The sequence below is a fragment of the Castor canadensis genome, chromosome 4 (assembly GCF_047511655.1).
Source record: "Castor canadensis chromosome 4, mCasCan1.hap1v2, whole genome shotgun sequence".
NCBI lineage: Eukaryota > Metazoa > Chordata > Mammalia > Rodentia > Castoridae > Castor > Castor canadensis.
Window position 1 is genome coordinate 178436235 of NC_133389.1, and position 22147 is coordinate 178458381.

The following is a 22147-nucleotide window of genomic DNA, read 5'->3' on the forward strand; positions in this document are numbered from 1 at the left end:
AAAGAAAAGAAAAAAAACAAAGCAAAAAAGGTTGGGGGCATGCACCTGCCTAGAAAGCTCATGGCCCTGAGCTCAACCCACAGTACTGCCAGAGGAAAAAAAAAAAAATCTGTGTTATCCCTTAAAGTGAGTGGGGGGTAATAGAAACTAAAATATATTCTCTTTTATTCACTCCCACTGCCTTGAGGCTAAAGCACAAAATCTTTTATTTGGTCTCAGTTCCCTGCATAGTGTGCTTCTGTCTCATTAGTTTCATCTTATGTCATCCTTTCCCAGAAATTTATAAGAAAATGATGAATTGGAAGGGAAGAGTGGATTTATTCATTTCGATTTGCTTGCTATATATTGCTATAAAATTGGAATTAAAAAATCTCATTCTTTTGACTTCAGTTGAGAGAAACATAAGCAAAGCACCCTCTTTAGCTGTGCTTTCTCACCTAAAATTTTGCACTTAATCTTGATTAATTATATGGAGATATTTTTCTCTTTAACAGATTTTTCCACATATAAAAATTTTTTGTAAAAATACGGAGAAGAATGGCAGCGGAAACGCAGACACTGAACTTTGGGCCTGAATGGTGAGTTTTTAGTCTCCTCCTGTTTGATATGTGATGACTAATATAGTAGTAAGGTAATTGTACAGGCAGTGGGCAGTTTATAAATGTGCATGTTTTTGAGACATGTGCCTAGTTGAAAACAATATGGCTATTCCAGTAATATATTGTATTTGGTAAATGGTTCTATATTTTATTAAAATTTTTTTTCTTGGTCTGGTTATGTTTTGATAATGGAATTAAAACTCCCTAGTCCCACCAACTAGAACATTGTTTTATGTTTTGTTTGAGTCTTTGTCTAGGTGCATATGTAATTTTATATAAATATAATTATAACATGTTAATATCTGTTTTCTGCTACAATGTTGTTTTATGATTGCCATTCATAGACTCATTTGAAAAATAGTTTTAATGGAAGTCTTATTTGAATTTTATTTCATTGATGGGCTGGGCAGGTGGTCCAGAATTATACTGGCTATTAGCAATAGCCCATCTAGAGTTGAGTTAGCATTTGCCTTAATAACAATTACTTGACCTTTGAGTCTCTTACAGATGTGTTTGGACCCCGAATATGGAATTCTCATGGAATTTTGAGATCCATCACATTGTAGTGTGACTTTCCCCCCCTCTTCTTCCTTTTCCCCAAAAGTTGGTGATTGAAGATCCTCTCTTCAGTGGCGTGAATAATGATAGTTACTTTTCCATTCGTACTTCAAACAATCCCTTTGGTAATGTCAGAGACAGTATCTAAAGTAGATAAATTGGATTAGTGTCTTAAATGTTCTTAATTGCTCCACTGGTAGTGGTTTGATAACACTACTTATGATAGGTCCCCATTTGAGGACTCTTATGAGCTTACCCTATCATATACATTTCTTTTTATATGTAATTCCTAGATTTTACTAAACCTTCATAGCTAGTATTTGGAGATTGAGGAGAAATCACTATTTGAAGTTCTAAAAATTGATGCAACTCCTATAATTTAAGAGTTTATTTTAAAAATGGTGATCTAAGTAATGCTGCATTTGTTATAGTATTTTATATTTTAAGAGCATTTTCTTATTACCAAATCAACATGTTTCTAGAAAAATTAGAAATTATAAGTAAACCAGAAGAGAAAGTATAATTGCCATAATTTCACCATACATGGTAACCACTGTAAATATCTTGGTGTATCTTTCCAAGTGGTTTTATGTATTTTATTTGTGTATATGTACATTTATTTTCACAAAAATGAGATCATACTGTACACTCAATTTTGTAACCTTTCAAAAAACAACTAAATCAAAAACATCTTTTTTTCTCAATAAATATTTTCTATTCTATTAAATAGTTTCATTGTATGGATGTACCCTCATTTACTTAATTGGTCCTCTAGATGTAGCATACAGAGGTATTGTCAGTTTTTCATTATGAAAATATTTTAAATGGCATTCTTACATTTAAAAATCGTAATTCGCATTAACTTGTTTTACCAAGGAGATTTAAATTCATATAATTCACTTTGTAAATCATTTTGTATGCAGCTGTTTTGCCATTATCTAGAAGTTATGAGTCTTTTTGTATTTATATGCCCTCATGTCTTTTTCTTTGTAAAAATGTGATTAAAATTATTCGTAATTTAGGATGCTTTTGTTTTTCTCAAAGCATCCTGATGTTAATAGGTAAAAAAGCATCACTAGAAATTTAATCAAAACAAAAGAAGGAAAAGGGCTGGAGTTGTAGCCCAGTGGTTGAGTGTTTGCCTAGCATGCGTGAGGCCCTGGGTTTAATCCCCAGTATTGGTTAAAAAAATAAATAAATAAATAAAAGCCTCTCTTCCCCCCTCCCTGGATATTCTAATTCACATTTAGCTTGATGCCCAACATCATGAGTTTGCAAACTATGATCTGTGGGACAGTAAATAAAGTTTTTGTAACGTTTTATTGGAAGATGGCCACATCCATTATCTGGTTCCTTTTATGCTACTTTGTCAGGTTCGCAGAGCTTAAATATTTCCTCCCTTTACAGAAAAAGTTGGGTGACTCTTCCCCTGCAATATGCATTCCCAAATGGTAAATCATTTTTAGGTATCTCTGTGTCTTTGACCTCGTCTGTCAATAGTGTCTTACATAACCTTCTTTTCATTGGTACTATGAAGTTTTGTTTGATGGTGTTTCGTTTCATTAAGCCAAGCATTTTATACAAAATTTGAATTAAAGTAGTTTTAGCAGAGGGCAATCACTAATCCCATCCTTAAGCAATAGCTTTATCTAGTTGTTACCTCTGTTACCCTGCAAAGTATTGGAGCTTAGGAGTTGTTCCTAAGTTACTTGAAAGTGCTATAAACCAAGGAATAAGGTCTAAGTAGGCAATGCCTTATTGGTACCATCTATCAAAATTCCTTTTGCAAACGGAGTATATGAAGCCCTTAAGCAACTTAAGTAACCCTGAACTAGAAAGTGCAGTATGAATAGAGACTGTTGCCATATTTTTCTGCATGTTACATGTTCATTATAGATCTTAAGGTAGGGGGCTCTGTCCACAGTACTTGAGAATCAAGATTTAGAGTGATTATATTAAATCATTGTGTAACATTGACCCATAGAGAAACATGTAGTTATGTTCTCTCTCTTTTCCTTCCCTCCTTGTTTTATTTGGAGGTGCTGGGATTTGAACTCAGGCCTCCTGCTTGCTAAACAGGCTTTCTACTGCTAGAGCCACACCTCTGATACTCTCTTTACAAAAGTCATAATTCTTGCAATGAGTGATATAAAGCATTTTTAATAAGAGATGCATAAGATGAAGAGATTTATTTTATCTAGGAGCAGTTGTGAAGATGGGAGAGCATTGAAACTTGTGATAGTGATGAACCACACCTAAAGGCTTGACTTTTTAAAGTCTACAAGATCACTAGGTTATAGATTATATTTGAGATAAAGAAATGTTTTACAGAATCATCAAAACAGAAGGGTGTGATAGATTTGATAGAGAAGAAAATAATTTCTAGGTATAAAACAGTAGTCACTTTTTTAAAGCCTTTTTTCAAATGCCTAGACCTTTCCTGACCATTTGTACAACTTGCCCTTTCTCCCACTTACTCCTTATCTCCTTAACTCACTTCAGTGGTCTATATCAAAATGTAACATGCTACATATTCTGCACACTTAATTTCTTTTTTATTTATAGCCCATCCTCCAGCCCCCACTAGACTGTGAGCTCCACTGAGGGCAGGTATTTGGTCTGGATTCTTGTACAGCTTGTTCATTGATGTATCTCCAATGCCTGGCACATAGTTAGGCACTCAATAAATGTTTGTTAAATGAATGAATGAATTGTTGGAAAGTAAAAAAAATTTTAACATTTTGCTGTTGTAAATGGTATGTATATTTACATATCCTAAATGGTTTTGTTTGTATTCTGATCATTTTCCTTGGATTAATTCCTTGGAAGTAGAATTATTAAAAGTTTTATTTTTAAGGTTTTTGGATGATGTGCACAGATTGGCCACTGGAAGGATTGTATGAACTTAATTCCTGTCCCTTTTTTATTTGCTTTACCCTTGATAAGACTCTTAAATACTATCTTGATAAAAAGCTTTTTTGTGCTGAGTTCCTTTGATTTAGGTCTTTTAGAATTTTGTATTATTGGTCCCAGTAACAAAATAAACTTAACCCATTCCAGAAAACTTGGAGGAAATAATAGTACAGAAGAAAAAAAGAAAAGATCTAGTTACTCTAATACTACTACCTAAAGAGTTTTGCTAACATACTGGTTTGTATCCTACTATTCTTTTTTCTTTGCAAATGTATACTTGAAGACATTTAAAAAACAAATGAATATTACTTGTTTTAAACAATTATTTGAGGATCCAAAATCTTAGGTAAGTCTAGATGAGGATTTTTATTTTTAATTCTTGAGGTTGTTTTTTTTTTTTTTTTTGAGACATGGTCACTATGTGTACTTCAGGCTGGCCTCAAACTCCTGACTCCCTACCTTTATGATGAAGGAACAAAGGAAGCTTCTTTGGGAATTTCCTCTATCTCCATGATTTTAAGGAAGTCTTCCCAAATCTGTCTTTGCAAAAAAAAGTGGGAGGTTCTTGTTTCCTTTGAGCCAGAACACTTTGTTTATAACTCTGTTAAAATGTTTCATTTCTGTATGTGTTTGCCTTAGGAAAGAACTAACTCCACTGTGAAAGACAGTATTTCTCAATTTTGGTAAACCCATTGTTAGTGTAACATAGGTAGACACTTACAAGTTTTGTTGAATGAGGACATTTGGGTCTCAGTGTGAGGAGTGGGTGGGGCAAGAGAGTATAAACTTGAGATTGCTAGCAAAATATATAGAATTTTTGTGGAAAAAAATGGGAGAAGTTCTAGAAGAAGGAATATGTTACAATTCAGTTTTCAAAAAGGGTTAAAGGGCTCATGAACCTTTAGATATTATCCAAAGGTTGTATTTCAGAAGAGAATATTAAGATTTGTTCAGAAAATATTTTATCAGGTGCCTGCTATATTCTACTTCTATGTCTAGATCTTAGTCTTTCCCCCACCACTCTGTTTCCAACTCCCTATCTACATTCTGCTTTTCTTCTCACTTAACTTTTCTTCCAACCTTTCTTTTACCCAGCATCTCTCTATTTTCCCATAGTTGAAGAAGGTTGGGAAATATATTCCTGACAGCAGAAAGGGCATGTTTCAAGATAAGGAGGCAAGAAACTGCAAATTTAAGAGAGGAAGTCCCAGATGTTTGCTTTTTCTATAACATGAAATATGGGCGAGTTGGGCTTTCAGTTGGCCCTTTTTATGTGGGTTTTATTTGGTCACTGTGTGTCAGTGAAAATTGGAGAGAGTTTTATTCAGATTTGCATTTGAAATCAGTAACTCAAGTAACTTGTAATGTGGAGGATGGAATAATATTAGTTATATCCTTGAGGATGCTGTTAAAAGCATTGGGTCATTGGATCAAGAGATGACTTGAGAGATTTAGGATTTGGTGAATCGGTATAGGAGATGGTAGAGGTGAAGAGTGAAGGCTGAATCCCAGACTATTTAATGGCTGATTCGGTGGTGGTGTCCTTAACTACCTTGGGAACAGGGGTGATGAGAAGGTAGAAGGTTTTGGGCATGTTGGACTTGGTGAGCTAGATGGGATTGTATGTGAAAGCCTGCTTCTGTTGGCGAGTCAGGGCTGACCTTGAGACTCATGGGCTTCCATAGAATTGCCTTTTGATTTCCAGACCTTCCACACATCTGTATTGACATTTCAGATGGCTTTTACATGCTGCAGTTTGGATTTTGAACAACACTTAAGTGAAGATTTGGGGGCTATCATGGGATTTTAGGAGTTCTGTTTCTGGTACCTGTCAGTTACTACACAGTAATTCTGGGGTTTGAGCTCATTGCCTTGCACTTTATAGGCAAGCACTCTACCAATTGATCCACACCTCCATCCCAAGTGGCTTTTTTTTCTTTTTAAATTTTTAATATTTGGTGCTACTGGGATTTGAGGTCTTAGTTTTCTTAGTTGTCTCAATCTCTTCACAGCAGTGGGAGAAATCTCTGATCAAGTTACTCAGTAGATCTGGTACCTGTAAAAAGTGTTTAGTCTTGGATACTGAAGGGAAAGGGTGGTAAATGAAATCTTGATGTGAGGAGCAATTCAAGAAATTAGGGATGCTTGGCCACAAGAGGGAGTCCGGGCTGAGAGAATGACTGCTTGCTTGTTATTGAAATGATTTTCCCTTGAAAGAGGGCTTAAATGTGCCCTCCAGTGGTGGAAACTATTAGGAAACATACTGGCTCCATATAAGGAAGACATTTCTAATAAAAATATACGTGTATTTGAAAGTTAATGTCCTACAGTTATACTGTAGCTATTTTATCTTTTTTATTTTTTTTTAATTTTTATTTTATTCATATGTGCATACAATGTTTGGGTCATTCCCCCCCCTTCCTCCACCCCCTTACTGTAGCTATTTTAAATACAGTGCTGACACTTCATTGTTGGAAAGAGCATGTTCTTTTTAGTCATAAAAACCTAGGTTTGCATCTCAGTTTTGCTGGCCCCTCCCCTCTCCTCCCCTCCCTTGCTAGGCAAGTGCTCTACCCCTGAGCCACATTCCCCAGCTCTTAAACTCAACTTTTCTTATCTGTGATAGAGTTGTTTTGAGGCTTAAATGAGATTAAACCTACATTAATATGTATAAAATTCCCAGCTTCAGTTCTCAGGGAATACCAGTTCCACTTTTTTGGGAATGAGCCCAACTTTATAGGACTCTGATGGGAGGGAGTTTCCTGGAAGGTCCTTCACTGGTGGTTGGATGAGTTCTTTGTGGGTGTGTTTTCTTACGTGGTCGTTAACCTGTTTTGGGGAGTTGAACTAGATTAACCTCTAAGCCCAAGAATAATTTGAAATGAAACAAAGACCAACCCAGTAGTAATGAGCACGCCTAGTGCCCAGATCGTGATCTTTCTATGTACTTGAGAGAATCAGGGCACCTTGAAGAAATGGTGGATTCCAGGTCTGAGGCAAGAAATAATACAAGATGAGCCTGTAACAATTGGCATACCTGGAAAAAAAAAATTAAGAAGCAGCTATAAAAGACTACTAGGATCATGTCAAAAAGACCCTGTAGCCAATCCAAAGAGTCTCCCACTGGTCAAATATGAGACAAGTTTGGACATTGTTTAAGATTAATAGCAGTGAATTAAAATACATTAGTAAAAATTGTTGGTTACTGTTGGAGTATGCTAGTGAACCAAGTCATTATCTTGAAAAACTAATAAAAGGGTTTTCCTTCCTTTCCAATATAAACTATTTACTATTGGGTAACTATTAAGTAGAATCAGAGGTAAGTTACTCTTTGAGAGATGCTTCAGCAAATAAAAAAGGAATGATAAGAGTAGAATCACTCTGCAGCGACTTTAGTGAACTTAGGGATCCAAGCATTGATTATGAGTGGCTGGTGGCATCAAGAAGAAACCAGGCATTGTGCATGACTGATAAGAGTAATACACCACCACATGTGAAGTATTGCCAAGAGAATAGAACCCATATCAAGTCTCTATACCCACTTGCCAGTTCATGTAAAATGCAGAGGACAGAGAAACATTTCAAACTATATCATGTATAAAAATCAACAAATCTAGACTCTGTAAAAATTCCTAGCTTTTAGTGACAGTCTAAAGCACTTACAGTTGAAATGATAAGCCAAAAATTTCCTTCAAACTACTGTCAGTGGAGGCTTAGATGGAGGAGTGAGAAGAGCTGCCTTGGCCATAGGTTGCTGGTTTGGGGCCTCAGTGACCGGTGTATGGAAGGCCATTGTGTGCTTTTTGATGCTTTTATTTGTGTTCAGAATTGTCCATAATAAAGTGGTAAAAAGAAAAGGCAGACGAGAAGATAGAAACATTGAAAAACCACTAGAGCCTTACTTCACCAATGCATTTAAAAAAATTTTCTACATGTAAACACTGTTTAGGCAGTACTGAGGTTTGAAGCTCAGTGCCTGGAGCTTGCTAGGTAGGCACTCTACCACTCCAGCCCATATGTGCAAACACATGTGTTTACTAGTACATACCATTTTCCTGCTACTTTTAAGTAATATACAAGTATTTACTGTGCTTTACCCGGCCTTCACATTAACTTCTAATGTGTAAGAATTTAGTAGATTTTTTTGCTTTTGTGAATAAAGTTTAGTAATTTGAGGCATATATTTTGGTGCTGCTGTTGAATTTTCTCTTCGGCTGAACCTATGGGAAATTTAGTCCAACTGAATTAAATTCAGTCCAACTGAATTAAATTACCGTGGTCTCTTTTAGCCTTGATATCTATTACTTTATAGAACTTTGGGCAGCCCCAGATTGCTAACTACTCCTAGTACTTGTTCTCTGACTTATTCTTTCATGCGGTGCTGCCATTTTATGCTGAGGTTGTCCCCTGTTGTTTTATCTTCTTTATAAAAACCTATTATTCCCTCTTTTATGGTACTGGATTCAAACACAGGGCCTTGTACATGCCAGACAATCACTTTACCACTGAGTTATACTGCCAGCCCAAAACATAACCTTTTAAAATTAAAATTGTTCGTTGCTCTCCTAGTTCCATTCCTTCGAGGAATATTGGAGTATATTTTTTATTTTATCTTTAGAGCAGTAGATATAGTTAAATTTTTTTTGTCCTTTTACTTCATTGCAGTTTCAAATACTTTGGTCATTAATTCCATTTATTAAAATATATTATGAAATATCACAGGGATATAAGCTATACATTATATTAAATACCCACGTGCTCACGACCAAACTGAAAAAAACAGAATATTATAGGTACAATTAAAGCTTTTATACTTTCATTTCCTTTGCCAGTCATACAACTTTATCCTGAATGTTGTCCTTGTTAATTCCATGGGTTTTTTTTTCTGTGCTTTCACCACATTTTGTGTTTGTCTGTAAGTAGTATAAGCCTATTTGCAGATATATACATTGATTTCTTGTACTAGAGTTTGAACTTGGCCTAGTGCTTGCTAGGCAGGGGCTCTACTGTTTGGGCCATGCCCCCCACCCTTGGGTTTATACATTTTATAAGTTATTTTTATTAGAAGTTTCTGAACTTCTCTTTTTCCTTATGTCACATACTTTATTAGTTATTTTAGCTATTACCAAATAGTCAAATAGCTTTTAAATAATTACGTATGACTAAGTCATTCTTGAAATGATTGTTCTGTCTGTAATGTCATAAACACCATTTGAGAGTCTCCATCGTTTTACTACCTTACCAATATCTGGTATTAGACTTTTTATGAATCTGATGGGTGAAGGTGGTACCTCACTTTTGTAATAATTTGGTCAGAAAAGTCCATTCCCCTGCTGTAAGCTCCTCAGGGACATACTATGGCACCTTTTATGTTAGGGAAATTGCCACATGGTTGTCTAGTTACAACACAGTGAACCTCTCTATTAGTATGCTTTGAGAGTAGGTTGTATTAGAGGTTAAATCTTTGCTGACTTAAAATAGTGGGGTTTCTTTCTGCTTTTCTCAAGAACTAAAATGCAGTTTTCCTACAGTGTTTTATATAAAAAGTCCATGGTACAAGAATGTTTGCCACTTCATTTTATAGTTTCTTTTTCCTGTTCTAGGCTCCGAGCTCTATCCAGTGGTGGGAGTATTACGTCCCCTCCTCTTTCTCCAGCATTGCCGAAGTATAAATTAGCAGATTACCGCTATGGCAGAGAAGAAATGTTAGCACTTTTCCTTAAAGACAACAAGGTAGGAAAGTGTTCAAAATTGTGGCTGAGGTTTCAGGCTATGTTCAGAGATTTATTGATAAATGAATCTATATCTCAAATACGGATTCTATCCATGTACTGACCTAAGCTTTTTTCTCCACATTACTTTTTTCCTGCATTGAAACCTTATGGTAAGTTAGTAGTTGCTCTAAGTGTAATGCCTTCTCCTTAGAGAAACTCTGTGATGTCATTATAGGAGCAGGTGGTTTAATGGTGGCAGGAGGACAGTAACATTTCATGCCATCTTCAGATAATTTTCTGTTACCCTCTCTTCTTTCTTTCTGTCCCAGTTTGATGGCTGACTAATGAAGAATTTTTCTCTCTCCCTTATTGTACCTTTTACACTATTTTGCAGTTAGAAGCAAAGAGCTGGGGGAGGAGCAGCTATCCTATCCTTTCCCTTTTTAAGTTAAATATAAAGATTTTAGTGGAGAGAAGTCACAAAATGTAGCACATCTGTGTCACTTATAAATGATCAAGCTGAAAGAATATAAAGTAGACTTACCTGACTAGGGAGAAATATTTTCTGGTTTTCTCAATATATACTTTGTTTTAAATTTATTAATGGATGGAGAACCTCAAATTTTAGTGATGGTTGATCACTAAGGATGGATACAGTTTATGAAACTCTCCTTACTATCTGCTTTGAGTTAAATGTAGGGAATTTTACTCTTCCACTATGTGCTGTGGAATACCAGAGTTAAATCAAAATCCAAAAGTGGTAGTCTCATGGGAAGAGAGAGGGAAGGTGACTAAGGTTTTTAATATTTGGCTGTCAAAATATGTAAGTACCACATAATTAATGAAGTTAATTGAAGCTAAATAAGCTTTAATGTATATTTATAATAGTAATAAATGAACAGACGAATTTTTTTTTCAAGGTTTTAGCTTACAGTTGGAGGAATAGCATTAATCTAGTGGTCTTGGGCTCGTGGAGTGGCTCGTGTGGTAGAGAACCTGCCTAGCAAGTATGGGGCCCTGAGTTCAAATGCCAGTACTGCAACAAAATAAAAAATAAAAAGAAATAATCTTGTGGTCATGTGTTTGTTGTGCAGATACCTTCAGACCTTCTGGATAAAGAATTTCTGCCTATCCTACAGGAGGAGCCCCTGCCACCTTTGGCTTTAGTTCCCTTTACAGAAGAAGAACAGGTTTGTACTTAACTCTGAGCTTCAGGTCAAACCCCGATCCTTCTCACTATGACATGAAAATAGGGCACTACTGTGTAGGCTTGAAGATTATCCCCAGTCGTCCCGGCCTGCTTCCTTCATACTGTTGCTCAGTATGTGACTGTGTTTGAGTTGCCGAGGTTTTGCTTTCGTTTCTGAACTCATGGGTATTTTGTGGAGATGAGGAAATGCTTCTAGATCCCTAAAGCCACTAGGAACTATCCCATATAACTTACTCAAGTAGAGAGGAAGTGTTATTTTTTGAGGAAAGAGGATTAGAAGATCATTTTTGCAGGAAAACATAGCTTTTTAGAAGTATGCCAACATGAATTCTCAACAGTATGTTCATTTTTAAAGCTAGAGGAAAATGGGTATCTTCAGCTCAGACTTCTGTCACCGTGTGTGTGTGTGTGTGTGTGTGTGTGTGTGTGTGTGTGTGAGTGAGAGAGAGAGAGAGAGAGAGAGAGAGAGAGAGAGTGATGTTAGAAAACTTCTGGTCTGGAAAGTGGTGAATTTTATGTTGTCACTGTTCAGTGACAGTATACTGTGTCCTGGGTAAAGATTAAAGGATGATCTGACTTCAAAAACAATCAGATTGTACTACAATGGAGAAATGAGTGCTTTGTTGAAATGCCATACAGCTATCACTACTATCTAATTGCAGAGCATTCTCGTGGTTAGGTCTCTTGGGATAGTCCAGGCCAGTCCCCCAGCTCACAATCCTCCTGCCCCAGCTTCCCGAGTGCTAGAAGTAAAGGCTTGTGCCACCAATCCTGGCCTCATTATTATATTTTGTGATAGCCCTAGATGTTTTCTTCACATTCTTGCCATGTCTTATGTGGGAAAGCCATTGTATTATTAAGACCACTCTGTCTGAGAACTGTTACCAGGTCCAAGAGAGATGAAATTTTCAGCACTGTACTTTCATAAACTTTGGTCTGTTTCTGGGTTCTTCTAACTCAGGCCTGTTGCATTTTTATTTATGAGACCCATTATCTTCAGGGTCGTCAGATATTTTCATTGACCAAAAAACGTGTTTGTTGCTATAAAGAGAACACGGGAAGCCAGGAGCGGTGGTGCGTGCCTGTAGTCTTGTTACTTGGGAGATGGAGGCAGGAGGATTGAGAGTTTTAGGCCAGCTTGGGCAAAGTTAATAAGACCTTATCTCATAAACAGAATTAGAGCAAAAGCGCTGGGGTGGAGGGAGTTTAATCCTTAGCATTACAAAAAAAAAAACCAAAAAGAGAGCATAGGGAACAAGGGTCCTGTCTCCAGTGATTGCTGAGATAGTCGCTATGAGCATGACATTGACACCTGACAGTGTTTTAAACTTTTCTTAGAAATATTTCAAATAGACAAGTACAGAGAATATTTTTTACAAATGCCAGCATATTTAGCATCCAACACATCAAATCTTTGTGTCTTTTTTTTGTTTTAAGAAATAAGACTTACTAACTGCCTGGGGCGCACCCTTTTCTTTCCCAGGGATGATTATGATTTGGTTTATTTTTCTCATTCATGTTTTTGTATTTTAATTACATTTCTATATATCCATATGTCATAAAATAGGTTTGTCTGTGTGTCTGGTTTTGAGAGTGAACTCAGGGCCTTGTGTATGCTGGGTAAGTACTATCACTGAGCTATATCCCCTTTTAATTTTTTCCTATTTTGAGGCAGGTTCTCAAGAAGTTGCTCAAGCAGGACTTGAGATTGAGATCCCTCTGCCTCAGCCTCCCTAGTGCTGGGTTAGAGACGTGCCATTGCACCTGGCAGTAATTTCATTTTATAAGGTTATAAATTTTGTATTGAAGGTCCTCAGCTGTAGTAGCTACTTTAAATACAGTTTAGTATATTAACTATTTTTATTCTTTTGTGAATATTCTTTTTTTTTGCTGTTTATACATATTTAAAATTCTTTTTTTATTTTTCCTTAAGTGATTTCCTAGATTTGTTAAGAGACTGTACTAGCCAGGAAAGTTGTATAATGAACGGGGCCAGTGACAAGTTACCAAAACATAGTGGACTTTGAATCAACAGAGTGAGCATTGAATCATCTGAAATGAGCATCGTCCTGTAGCATTTCTAAGGCATAGTAGCTACATAAAGGCATATGTAGCTACATAGCAAGTAGCTACATAAATCATTTGGAAAAATCAGAAATGGTTCAGCAAATGCTACTTGGGAACCATTGGTTAACAGCAAGTAATCAGCAGTAATTCGGAGAAGAATAAAATTACATATGCATTACATGCCTACACCACAATTAGTTGTGCTCACAGAAAGGAGCAGGTCTCCCTGTTTTTGGTTTTTTTGTTTGTTTGTTTTGGTCTTTTGAGATTATGGCGCTCAGGCTAGCTTGGAAGTCCTTACGTAGTACAGGCTGGCCTTGAGCCCTCAGTACTGCCTCTGCCTCCCAAATCCTGGGATTGCAGGTATATGCTACCCTGCCCAGCATTAATTTTGCTTTTATAATGGAAAAGTTTGTCTAAAAGTGAGCATTTTACGATTACAAGGGCGTAATGTAAGGATTGAGACGTTTTCACTGTAGCCAGGGAAGATCATCAAGGTATAGTTTTAGAAGCATATAAGCTGTATTGTTTAGGCCTTCAGATAGTTTGGTAGCCTTTGTTATTTATAAAATTATGTTAGAGTAAGTGCTTATAGCTGAGTAAAGATTCATCAAAATTACGATCTTTATTTGCATGATCAGTTATCTCTTTAGGACATGTGCAGGTCTTCACAGGTTAAAGTTCTGTATATATTTTTTTTCTTTCACTATCTCTGTAGGGAGGTAAATACTTTAGTAACCTAAATACTTTTGTATATATATGTAAAATACAACTATGAAAAAAGTTTTCTTAGAACAAAATTATTGTTCAGAGATCTAGCTTTTTTGGTTTCACCTTTGAATGTATGTATCTCAATTTGAGAAGTGTTATCCTGTTTATTACACCTATACTGTGGGTAGCTGTTATGAGATTTGTATATTTATTTGATATCAATGAAAATTGCCTCACACAGTTTTTGAATACATAATATTATGTATGTATACATAAAAAATTTTTAAAGTACATGTAATGAAAAACAAGTCTGCAGCTCTCCTAATCTCTGCTACCTATTCCTTGTCCTCAAGCCTGACCACTGTTTCTGTTTCTTGTTTCCTTCCAGTTTTTGTTAAAGACATCTACACCCATCCCATCTGTGTATTCCCTTAGCACCATCCTCCCTAAATGGTAGCATCCTGTGCACCAGTGCTACGCTTCACTGTGTTCACCTAAGCCTCTGTCTAGGAGATAGTGGCATATGCGTGTTTAGTTTCGTACGTGTCAGATACTGTTCTCAGAAGTTGATACTGTTCTCAGAAGTTGACGTTTAGTGTGCTGAATGCTTGCAACAACCCACAAAGTAGACAGAACTATTATCTCTATATATCTGCTTTATACATGTGAGCACCTACAAGATGAATTCAGAGTCCAGCCTTTGCAGTACCCTAACTACCATTGTTCTCCGTAAATCTCACCAGGAAATTGTAGGGTTTATGGATCAGGCATTGTTGAATACTTATGTTACATTTGGTTCAACTTAAATAAAGTTTCCCTTTTTTTGGGAAACTGAGGATTGAAGTCAGCACTCTACCATTTGAGCCATACCCCAGTCTTTTTGTTTTTTAGTTTGTTTTTCAGATAGGTCTCACATTTGGCTGGGCTTGGCCTGGAACCTCAATTTATCTACCTCCACCTCCCAAGTAGCTTGGATTATAGGAGTGCACCACCATGCCAGGCTTGTTTTTAAGATAGGGTCTTGCTAACTTTTGTGTGGGCTGGCCTTGAATCATGATCCTCCTATCTCTGCCTCCCAAATAGCTGGGATGATAGTTGTGTGTATCACTATGCCTGGCTTTTTTTTTTTTTTTAACTGCAGTATAGAATTCTGTACCTATGACTTTTAAATTAGCCACCATTAGTTAATGTTTAGATGATTTTCATCTGTTGCTTTTATAAACAGTACTGCAGTTAAGAGATCTTTCTACTTGTGTTATTTTTCACATGTGTAAGAAGTGGAGATTTTGTGTTAAAGGGTATGTGCATTTAAAGATATTTTGAGAAATTGCTTTCTGAAGAGATACCAGTTTACACTTCGAGCAGTAAGTAGTATGAGAGAATGTATGAAGGTATGAGTCGCTCTACACTAACACATGCTGCGTTTAGGGTTTAGATGTGCTAGTTTGGTGGGAAGGTTGGTGAGCTGTGTGCAGTCTTGTCACATTGGGTGCAGTTATCACTGACCTGTTTTTTCAGTATTACAATAGGTTAATTAAGATTTTGGGACTTAATGGTTTTACTTAATTATAATACTGCCTAGCAGCAGCAGTATTCGGTATTCCACTCCATTGATTACTCTGTCAAAAGGTAGGTTAATGTGTGTTTCAAGTAGTTTTGTTTTTATTAAGTTCTATTAAAATACTGCTTGAAATTGATTGTTTTTAATTAGGTGCTTCCTCTCATTCCTAGTTATCAGTTATATCTTAAGTCTTCAGCTTTGAAATGACTTGATTATATGACCATAAGCCTGTAAAACTCTTTATTTTTATTGATAGCTTCTAAAATTTACTTGAAATTATGCTGAATCAAATTCTGAAAAAGAAACCATAAGGAGAAAATGACCTGTATATTAAAAAGAGAATTTGATAATGAAAGTAAGGATTTTTAATCAGTGACATGCTTTCAAAAGAGGAAGGTAGAGACATATTTGTTCCCCCCCCCCCGTTGGTACTGGGATTTGAACTCAGGACCTCATTTTTTGCACAATACATGCTTTTAACTCTTGAGCCACTCTGCCAAATATGATGAGACATTATATTTCAATTCATTTGGAGTCAAAATAGTAAATCAGTGTAAACCACTGAGTCCTGAAACATTAGTTGAATTGCAGGGTTCTTGTCCACCCCAACTCTGAATTTCACCTCTTAACTTCTCAGCCAGGAGGGACTATGTCTTCAACCAGGCCTAAGGTTCATTTTCCTCATTATGGCACAGCTGTGCACGTTTGTGCAAATGTGTAGTAGGTTACAAGTGTACAGAGGGATTTAAGTAAGGATCTCTTCCAGTGTTTTCTTAGTTTAAAACCCTCTTGAAAAATTCTCTGTCAAATCCCCAGGATTTTTATAGATCATTTTCAAGCTTTTTTTGGTGGGAATGGGTTTGAGGTCAGGGCTTGGTGCTTGCAAAGCAGGTGCTCTACCACTTGAACCATACCTCTAGTCTATTTTTGCTCTGGTTATTTTGATATGGGATCTTGTGATGAGGTCTGGGCTGGCCTCTAACTGCTATCCTCCTAATCTCAACCTCCCAAGTACTAGGATTACAGGCATGAGCCACTGCACCTGGAGCATTTTCAAGCATTTTATAATTATTTAACTTTTCTTAAGTCCCCTTTAATGCATTTATCCAAGAGTGTTTTTAACATCCTGACTTCATTTATCCCATGTGGATATCCTCTCACTGTTGTGCTTGATCCTTTTCCTGATTGGCTGTTGTTCAAGGGCAGGCTCATGGCTGAGTGATTGGGATTTTCTTTTTCCATCAAGTATTCCCTCACTCTTTCTACTCATGTGTTATTCAGGTGGTTGACCTGACCATAGATTCTTTGGCCTTTCCCAATTCACTTTTTTTTGCCTGACTAGGTTAAACCCAGGGCCTCATGCTTCTAGGCAAGTGCTCTACCCCTTGAGCTACACCACTGGTCCTTTCTGCTTTTAGCTTTTTTTTTTCAGGTAGAGTCTCAAGCTTTTGCCCTGGCAGGCCTCTGACCTGCGGCTCCTAAGTAGCTGGAATTACAGGAGTGTACTAGTATACCTTGCCTTCCTCATTCACTTCCGATTTCTATCGTTCTGTCAGATACCACTCAGAGTTCTAATTCACAATGTAGCATAGAAAGTGTTAATTTTCTTCTTTATCATGCTACTCTTACATCAGACCTTTTAATGATGGTCTCTCATATTTCTCCTTACTAGTTAAAAGCTTAAAAGATCCTTTCAAACCAGCTCTCATTTACATTTTTCCCCATTTTCTTTTTATCTGCTCCCAGATATATAAAAACCTACAGTTTGTTTACTTGTATGGTATTTCCTCAACAGAGCTAGCATTCTGTATGGCATTGGTTTCCAGTTTTGATCTGAAATAACAATTTTAAATTGTCAGGTATGACCAGGTTTTGGATGATCTCCGTGTCACAGTGGTTTCCAGTTGCTAATACTAATTACCATTTTATAGCTCCAGAGGGAGGAAGAGAAGCAGTATTTCGTTTATCTGTTTTATCCATTTTTTTCTTTCTTTTTTATTTTTTTGGCAGAGAAACTTTTCCATGTCTGTTAATAGTGCTGCTGTCCTGCGATTGACAGGACGAGGAGGAGGAGGAACAGTGGTGGGGGCTCCTAGAGGTCGAAGTTCTTCAAGAGGGCGAGGTGAGCTTTCATATGAAAAAAGTAATCATGGAGGAGAAGGAGGAGGATAGGGGAATCATTTATTATATATTTTAGTGCCTGATTTTTTTTTTAAACTTTGTTCTTTGATATTAACTACATATTATGCACTAAATGCATAAATATCCTCAGCATTTATTTTGTGAGCCATTTCTTAAGGTGTCTTCTCCAGAACTAATTTGGAGCAGTGAAGTATAACTCTGTCTGTATAGATTTGTTTCTTGTCCCCAGGGAGCCTTGTACTTTGGGAACCAGAGTATCCTAATAGGTCTTGGCTGCTGGAGCAGCACTGAAATCCCCGTGGGCCTCTATGAGATAGAGTTTCTATATGAGGGCTGTGTGCCAGGAGTGACCCTCCATTGTACAGTGACTTGAGCAGAAACTATCTTATTAATACCTTTTAGGAGATGAACAAGAAATAATTAAGAAGCATTTATTTATATAGTGTATAGTATAATAGATTTATGTCTTAGAAAAATAATGCTTATTTTATTACTTCTACTTGGTTCTTTGATATTGTTCCTTATTTTGGGTTTATTGATTTTCTGTTAAATAATGACATTCTTGATGTTTGTAATGTAAATACTTACTTCTTTTACCTCTGTTTGTTAAATCATAGCAGTGGTCTAAACATATCTAATTTTCTCCAAGAGATGCTTTAGAAGTGGAAGAATTGGGTGTCAGCAGCAACTGAGGACATTGACTCCATATTTCACACTAAGCAGATGGCTGTGCTTATGGGTGTGGAGTAACTAAATTCTTCCTTCAACTTTATTTTTAAGGTTGTGCTTTATGAACATAGTAATTTATACGTAATTTTTATAGAGAATGTATTAAAATAGGTTTCTTTAGTAGTTCATTAGAGTGTGTGCTGTGTATAATGAAGAGCCTAACTAAGTTTCTTCACTTGTTTTTCTAAGTCCTATTTCTTAGTTGTGTTTTTGTCTTAATTTATTTGTTCTTCTCTAGAACAGTTAGTTTTTAACTTGAGGAGCTGGTAGACGTATCTGTAACACTTAAAAGAAATAACCCTGCCATGGAATTTTGGGTCATGACATTTATGCTTGTCTGTGCTTCAGAAGCTTCACAGATGGCTCAGATTTGCACCTGGTTAGGTTCCCGTGGTCTAGAATTACCTGAGATCTGTGCATGTGGGCAGTACAATGGTGTTTTGGAGGTGGGACAGACCAGTCAGGACTCTGGCCTTTCCTTAGTCATTTCCCATGCTTTCTTGCTGTGAGATGGCAGTAAAGAGATATTGCACTTAGTTAGTTTTGCCTTTAGTGCTTTTCGGGGTAAATCAAACATAGACCCTTTAATTAAGAAGTATGAACCACACTGACTTTGTGTCCTGTAACTACTACTCCATCTATACCGGCCTTAAAAAAGTCACATGTGTAGAAACAAGTGAACAATTGCTTCTTGTTTCCTTGAAGTGACGGGTATCATATTCAGAACTTAAACAGGACCTGAATAAAAGACAGATGTTGTGACATGTGGGAAGTAGTGATGTAAATAGCAGGTTAATATGAAAGAAGGGCATGAAACTAGTCAGATGACTTGACTTGTGAAAACTGCTCCTAACAGTATTGCCACAACTACCTTGTGATTCTTTTTAATAGTCTACATGGCTCATTCTTGAATACAAGGTTGTAATTATAATCTTTAGATTTGTGTTTTTCACTTATTACTTAATTTTAAATTGTTGGTTAAATAATGATATTGTGGCTTTTCTTTTTTGGTTATCCTATTTCTTTCCAACTTGAAACTTGGTTGCAAAAAATCTGACTTTCAGATCTAGTTAAAAAAAGGTACAAAAAGTAATTGGCAAAAACAATATAACATTATTATCTGTTTATTTTATCTGGTCCAGATAATTTAAAAATAAGGCAAATCAAAGCTAGGCCCATGCCTATAATCCCAGCACTTGGGAAACTGAGGCAGGAGGATCATGAGTTGCAGGCCAGCCTGGGCTATTTAGTGAGACCCTGTCTTAAAACAAAAACAAATCCACACACAACTGCCACTGCCAACCCAGTCTTCAGCATTATTAAAAGGAAGTGTATTTTAATCCCCCAAAAAGAATAAGGTGAAATCTCAGATGACAGTTTTTAAGTTTTTGAAATGTAATTTTATGAAAAGTTTACCACATTGTATTTCCTTGCTTATTCTTATATGGCAGCCATATTTATAGATGATTTAAATTTGACAAGCTGGAAAGCTCTAGAATCTAATTCTTTTTATGTGCCCCATTAACAAAGCTTTAGTCTCATAAGCAGGACCAATGCTAGTCATAATCAGTAGAAAATATCTTGCATGTGTTTTCCTTGTTTCTCTGGTTAACCCAAAGGTTGGTTTCATGCTTCTAGGATAAAACATTGTAATAATTCTCCTGAGAATATTATTCTCTAAAAGGAGAAGAGACTTCTTTTCTTATCCTAAAATCGTCGTAGAGGAACACCCTAATGCTGCATTACAGTTTGTATTACATTATTTTAGGATTTTAAGTAAAATGTGTGCATTTTCTGATAAGATAAGACTTATTTTTTTATCCTAAAATCGTTGTAGAGGAACACCCTAATGCTGCCTTGTAGTTTGTATTACATTATTTTAGGATTTTAAGTAAAATGTGTACATTTTCTGAAGGATAAAGGTATTTATATTGTGAGTTGTCCTTAAAATTGACTTAAAGAGGTGCGATAACTGTAAGGTAACTTTAAGATTATTATAATTCATCTGTACTCCACAGATGAAATGGATACTTATACTAAAGAGAGAATCCATTGTTCCTAAGATTACCCACCTAAATTCTATGTATTATTAATATGGTCACAAAAGTACAACTGTATTCTGAATCAGTTCTTGATAAATTATAATGGTGAAGTAGAAGTACTACATGGATATTTGATATAGCTATTTGATTCAGTTGTATTTGTCTTTGGAATACATTCATGGTTTTATTCAAGAGCTATCATTTTGGAGCTGGGGATGTAGCTTAGTGGCAGAATGCTTGCCTAGCATGCACCACAAAAGATAAATATCAGTCTCCAGCACTACAAAAAAATAAATATCCATCATTTTCCTTTATGTCATTTTGTACTGTGGAAGAAACTGAGCTAGAGCTGATGGCTAAGATTTCATCTTGTTGTAAATACACTTATAGACCCCCATGCCTCCTACAGTTTTCTCACCCATGTGTTGGATACAAATCATGTGAGTTAGTTGGGAAAATTGTACAGAAGGTATAAAGCTGAAAGCGCATGGTGCCTTCTGCCTCCAGATCTGGCAATTGAATGTCTCTCTTTCCTGACATTAACTGTGCAGCAGTGTTTATGTAAATGGAATGCTTTTCATGCATATTGTTTTATAGTATGCTTTTGTTACTCAATGGCATGATAAAGATTTCAGTTAATACCAGTGCTCCATCCATCTGGGGCTTCATAGTAGTCTATCATTGTTTAATTAGAATTTATTTAACCAATCCATTATTAAGTTGTTTTTCATTGTTTAAAATTATAGTGAACACTTTCTTACACATGTAAAGTAATACCTTACTTAACAGTGGGATATATTTGGAGAAATGCATCTCTAGGTGATTTTGATTTCATTTTTGTGTGAACATTATAGTTTATTTACATAAACCTAGATGGTATATGTCAGTCACTTGACTTGGCTTTTTGATGCAATTAAGATACACAGCACAGTAGTCACAGATGATGCTGCTGCCAGCATAATAATGGCACACTGTGTTGTGGTAAACTTTTTTTATGTAAGTGGAAGGAGTAACTTAAAAATATTAATGATAAAAAGTAGCATACGATAAATATGTAAATCAGGAATGTGGTCATTTATTACTGTCATCAAGGCCTATGTATTTTTATGCTTGTATGTGCTATACTTTTTACATGATTGCAAGTGCATTACCAGCATCGCTGTTAACATCTGAGTAATGTAAGATTTCTGTAAGTGATAGGAAGTTTCCAGTCCATTGTAATCTGATACATTAGCAGTTCACTGTCGACTGAAATGTTATGCAGTACATGACTATTTGCACATTTGTGCAAGTATTGATTTAACCAAATTGTCTTCAGTAAAGGCCAGTTTATATTTGAACCACCAGAGCCTCTGAAATTCCTTTATCTGTATACTCTTGTTTTCCTACCACCTCTGTAGTTTGAAGTTAGTTCTCATACTTTTCTTACCTCAAGATTTGAGTTGAGGGTCAGGGGTTGTTCTCCTGTAAGGAGGCAGTTCATAAAATTGAGAGTTTAACAATGAACACTGTTAAGTTACCCTTTTTGTGGGATTAGATAAAGTATTTTAACATTTGTGCTTGACTTTTTTACTGTAGCTTTTTCTTCACAAGCTCTCCAAATTAAGATTTCCCCCCCATTTATATTAAAAGTAAATCAATAAAACATTTCATTTATTGTAATTCTTTATGGAACTTTTAGAATTTCACATTAAAGAGCTTAATGTTGATAATGCTAATTGTTCAAGACTGAGACTTTTCCATTAGTTTTTTAACTTGTTTCCTTCAACCTGTGTTTTCTATATACTTCAGTGCTGTAATTGTTCTTATAGGTAAAAGTATCTATCAGGCCTTGCTAAGTATTTAAATGTACACATCCTGCTTTTATAGAAACAGAACTTCTTTGACGTTGAATGTGTACT

At 36.0% G+C, this 22147-nt stretch overlaps 1 protein-coding gene across 5 annotated transcripts in view; it reads left to right on the forward strand.

Moving 5' to 3' along the window:
- The window catches only part of Gigyf2 (GRB10 interacting GYF protein 2), a 128499-nt gene that overhangs the window by 28562 nt on the left and 77790 nt on the right, over positions 1–22147 (forward strand). For 4 of the 5 annotated variants that reach the window (XM_074072008.1, XM_074072010.1, XM_074072011.1 and 1 more), the window contains 4 exons: positions 495–578; positions 9674–9803; positions 10879–10974; positions 17344–17455. In XM_074072008.1, the coding sequence (XP_073928109.1) occupies positions 538–578; positions 9674–9803; positions 10879–10974; positions 17344–17455 (379 nt within the window). In that variant the 5' untranslated portion in view covers positions 495–537. Of the gene's footprint in view, positions 1–494; positions 579–9673; positions 9804–10878; positions 10975–17343; positions 17456–18125; positions 18256–22147 lie in introns of those variants that run through there. The other variant, XM_020183339.2, reaches the window with a different exon arrangement.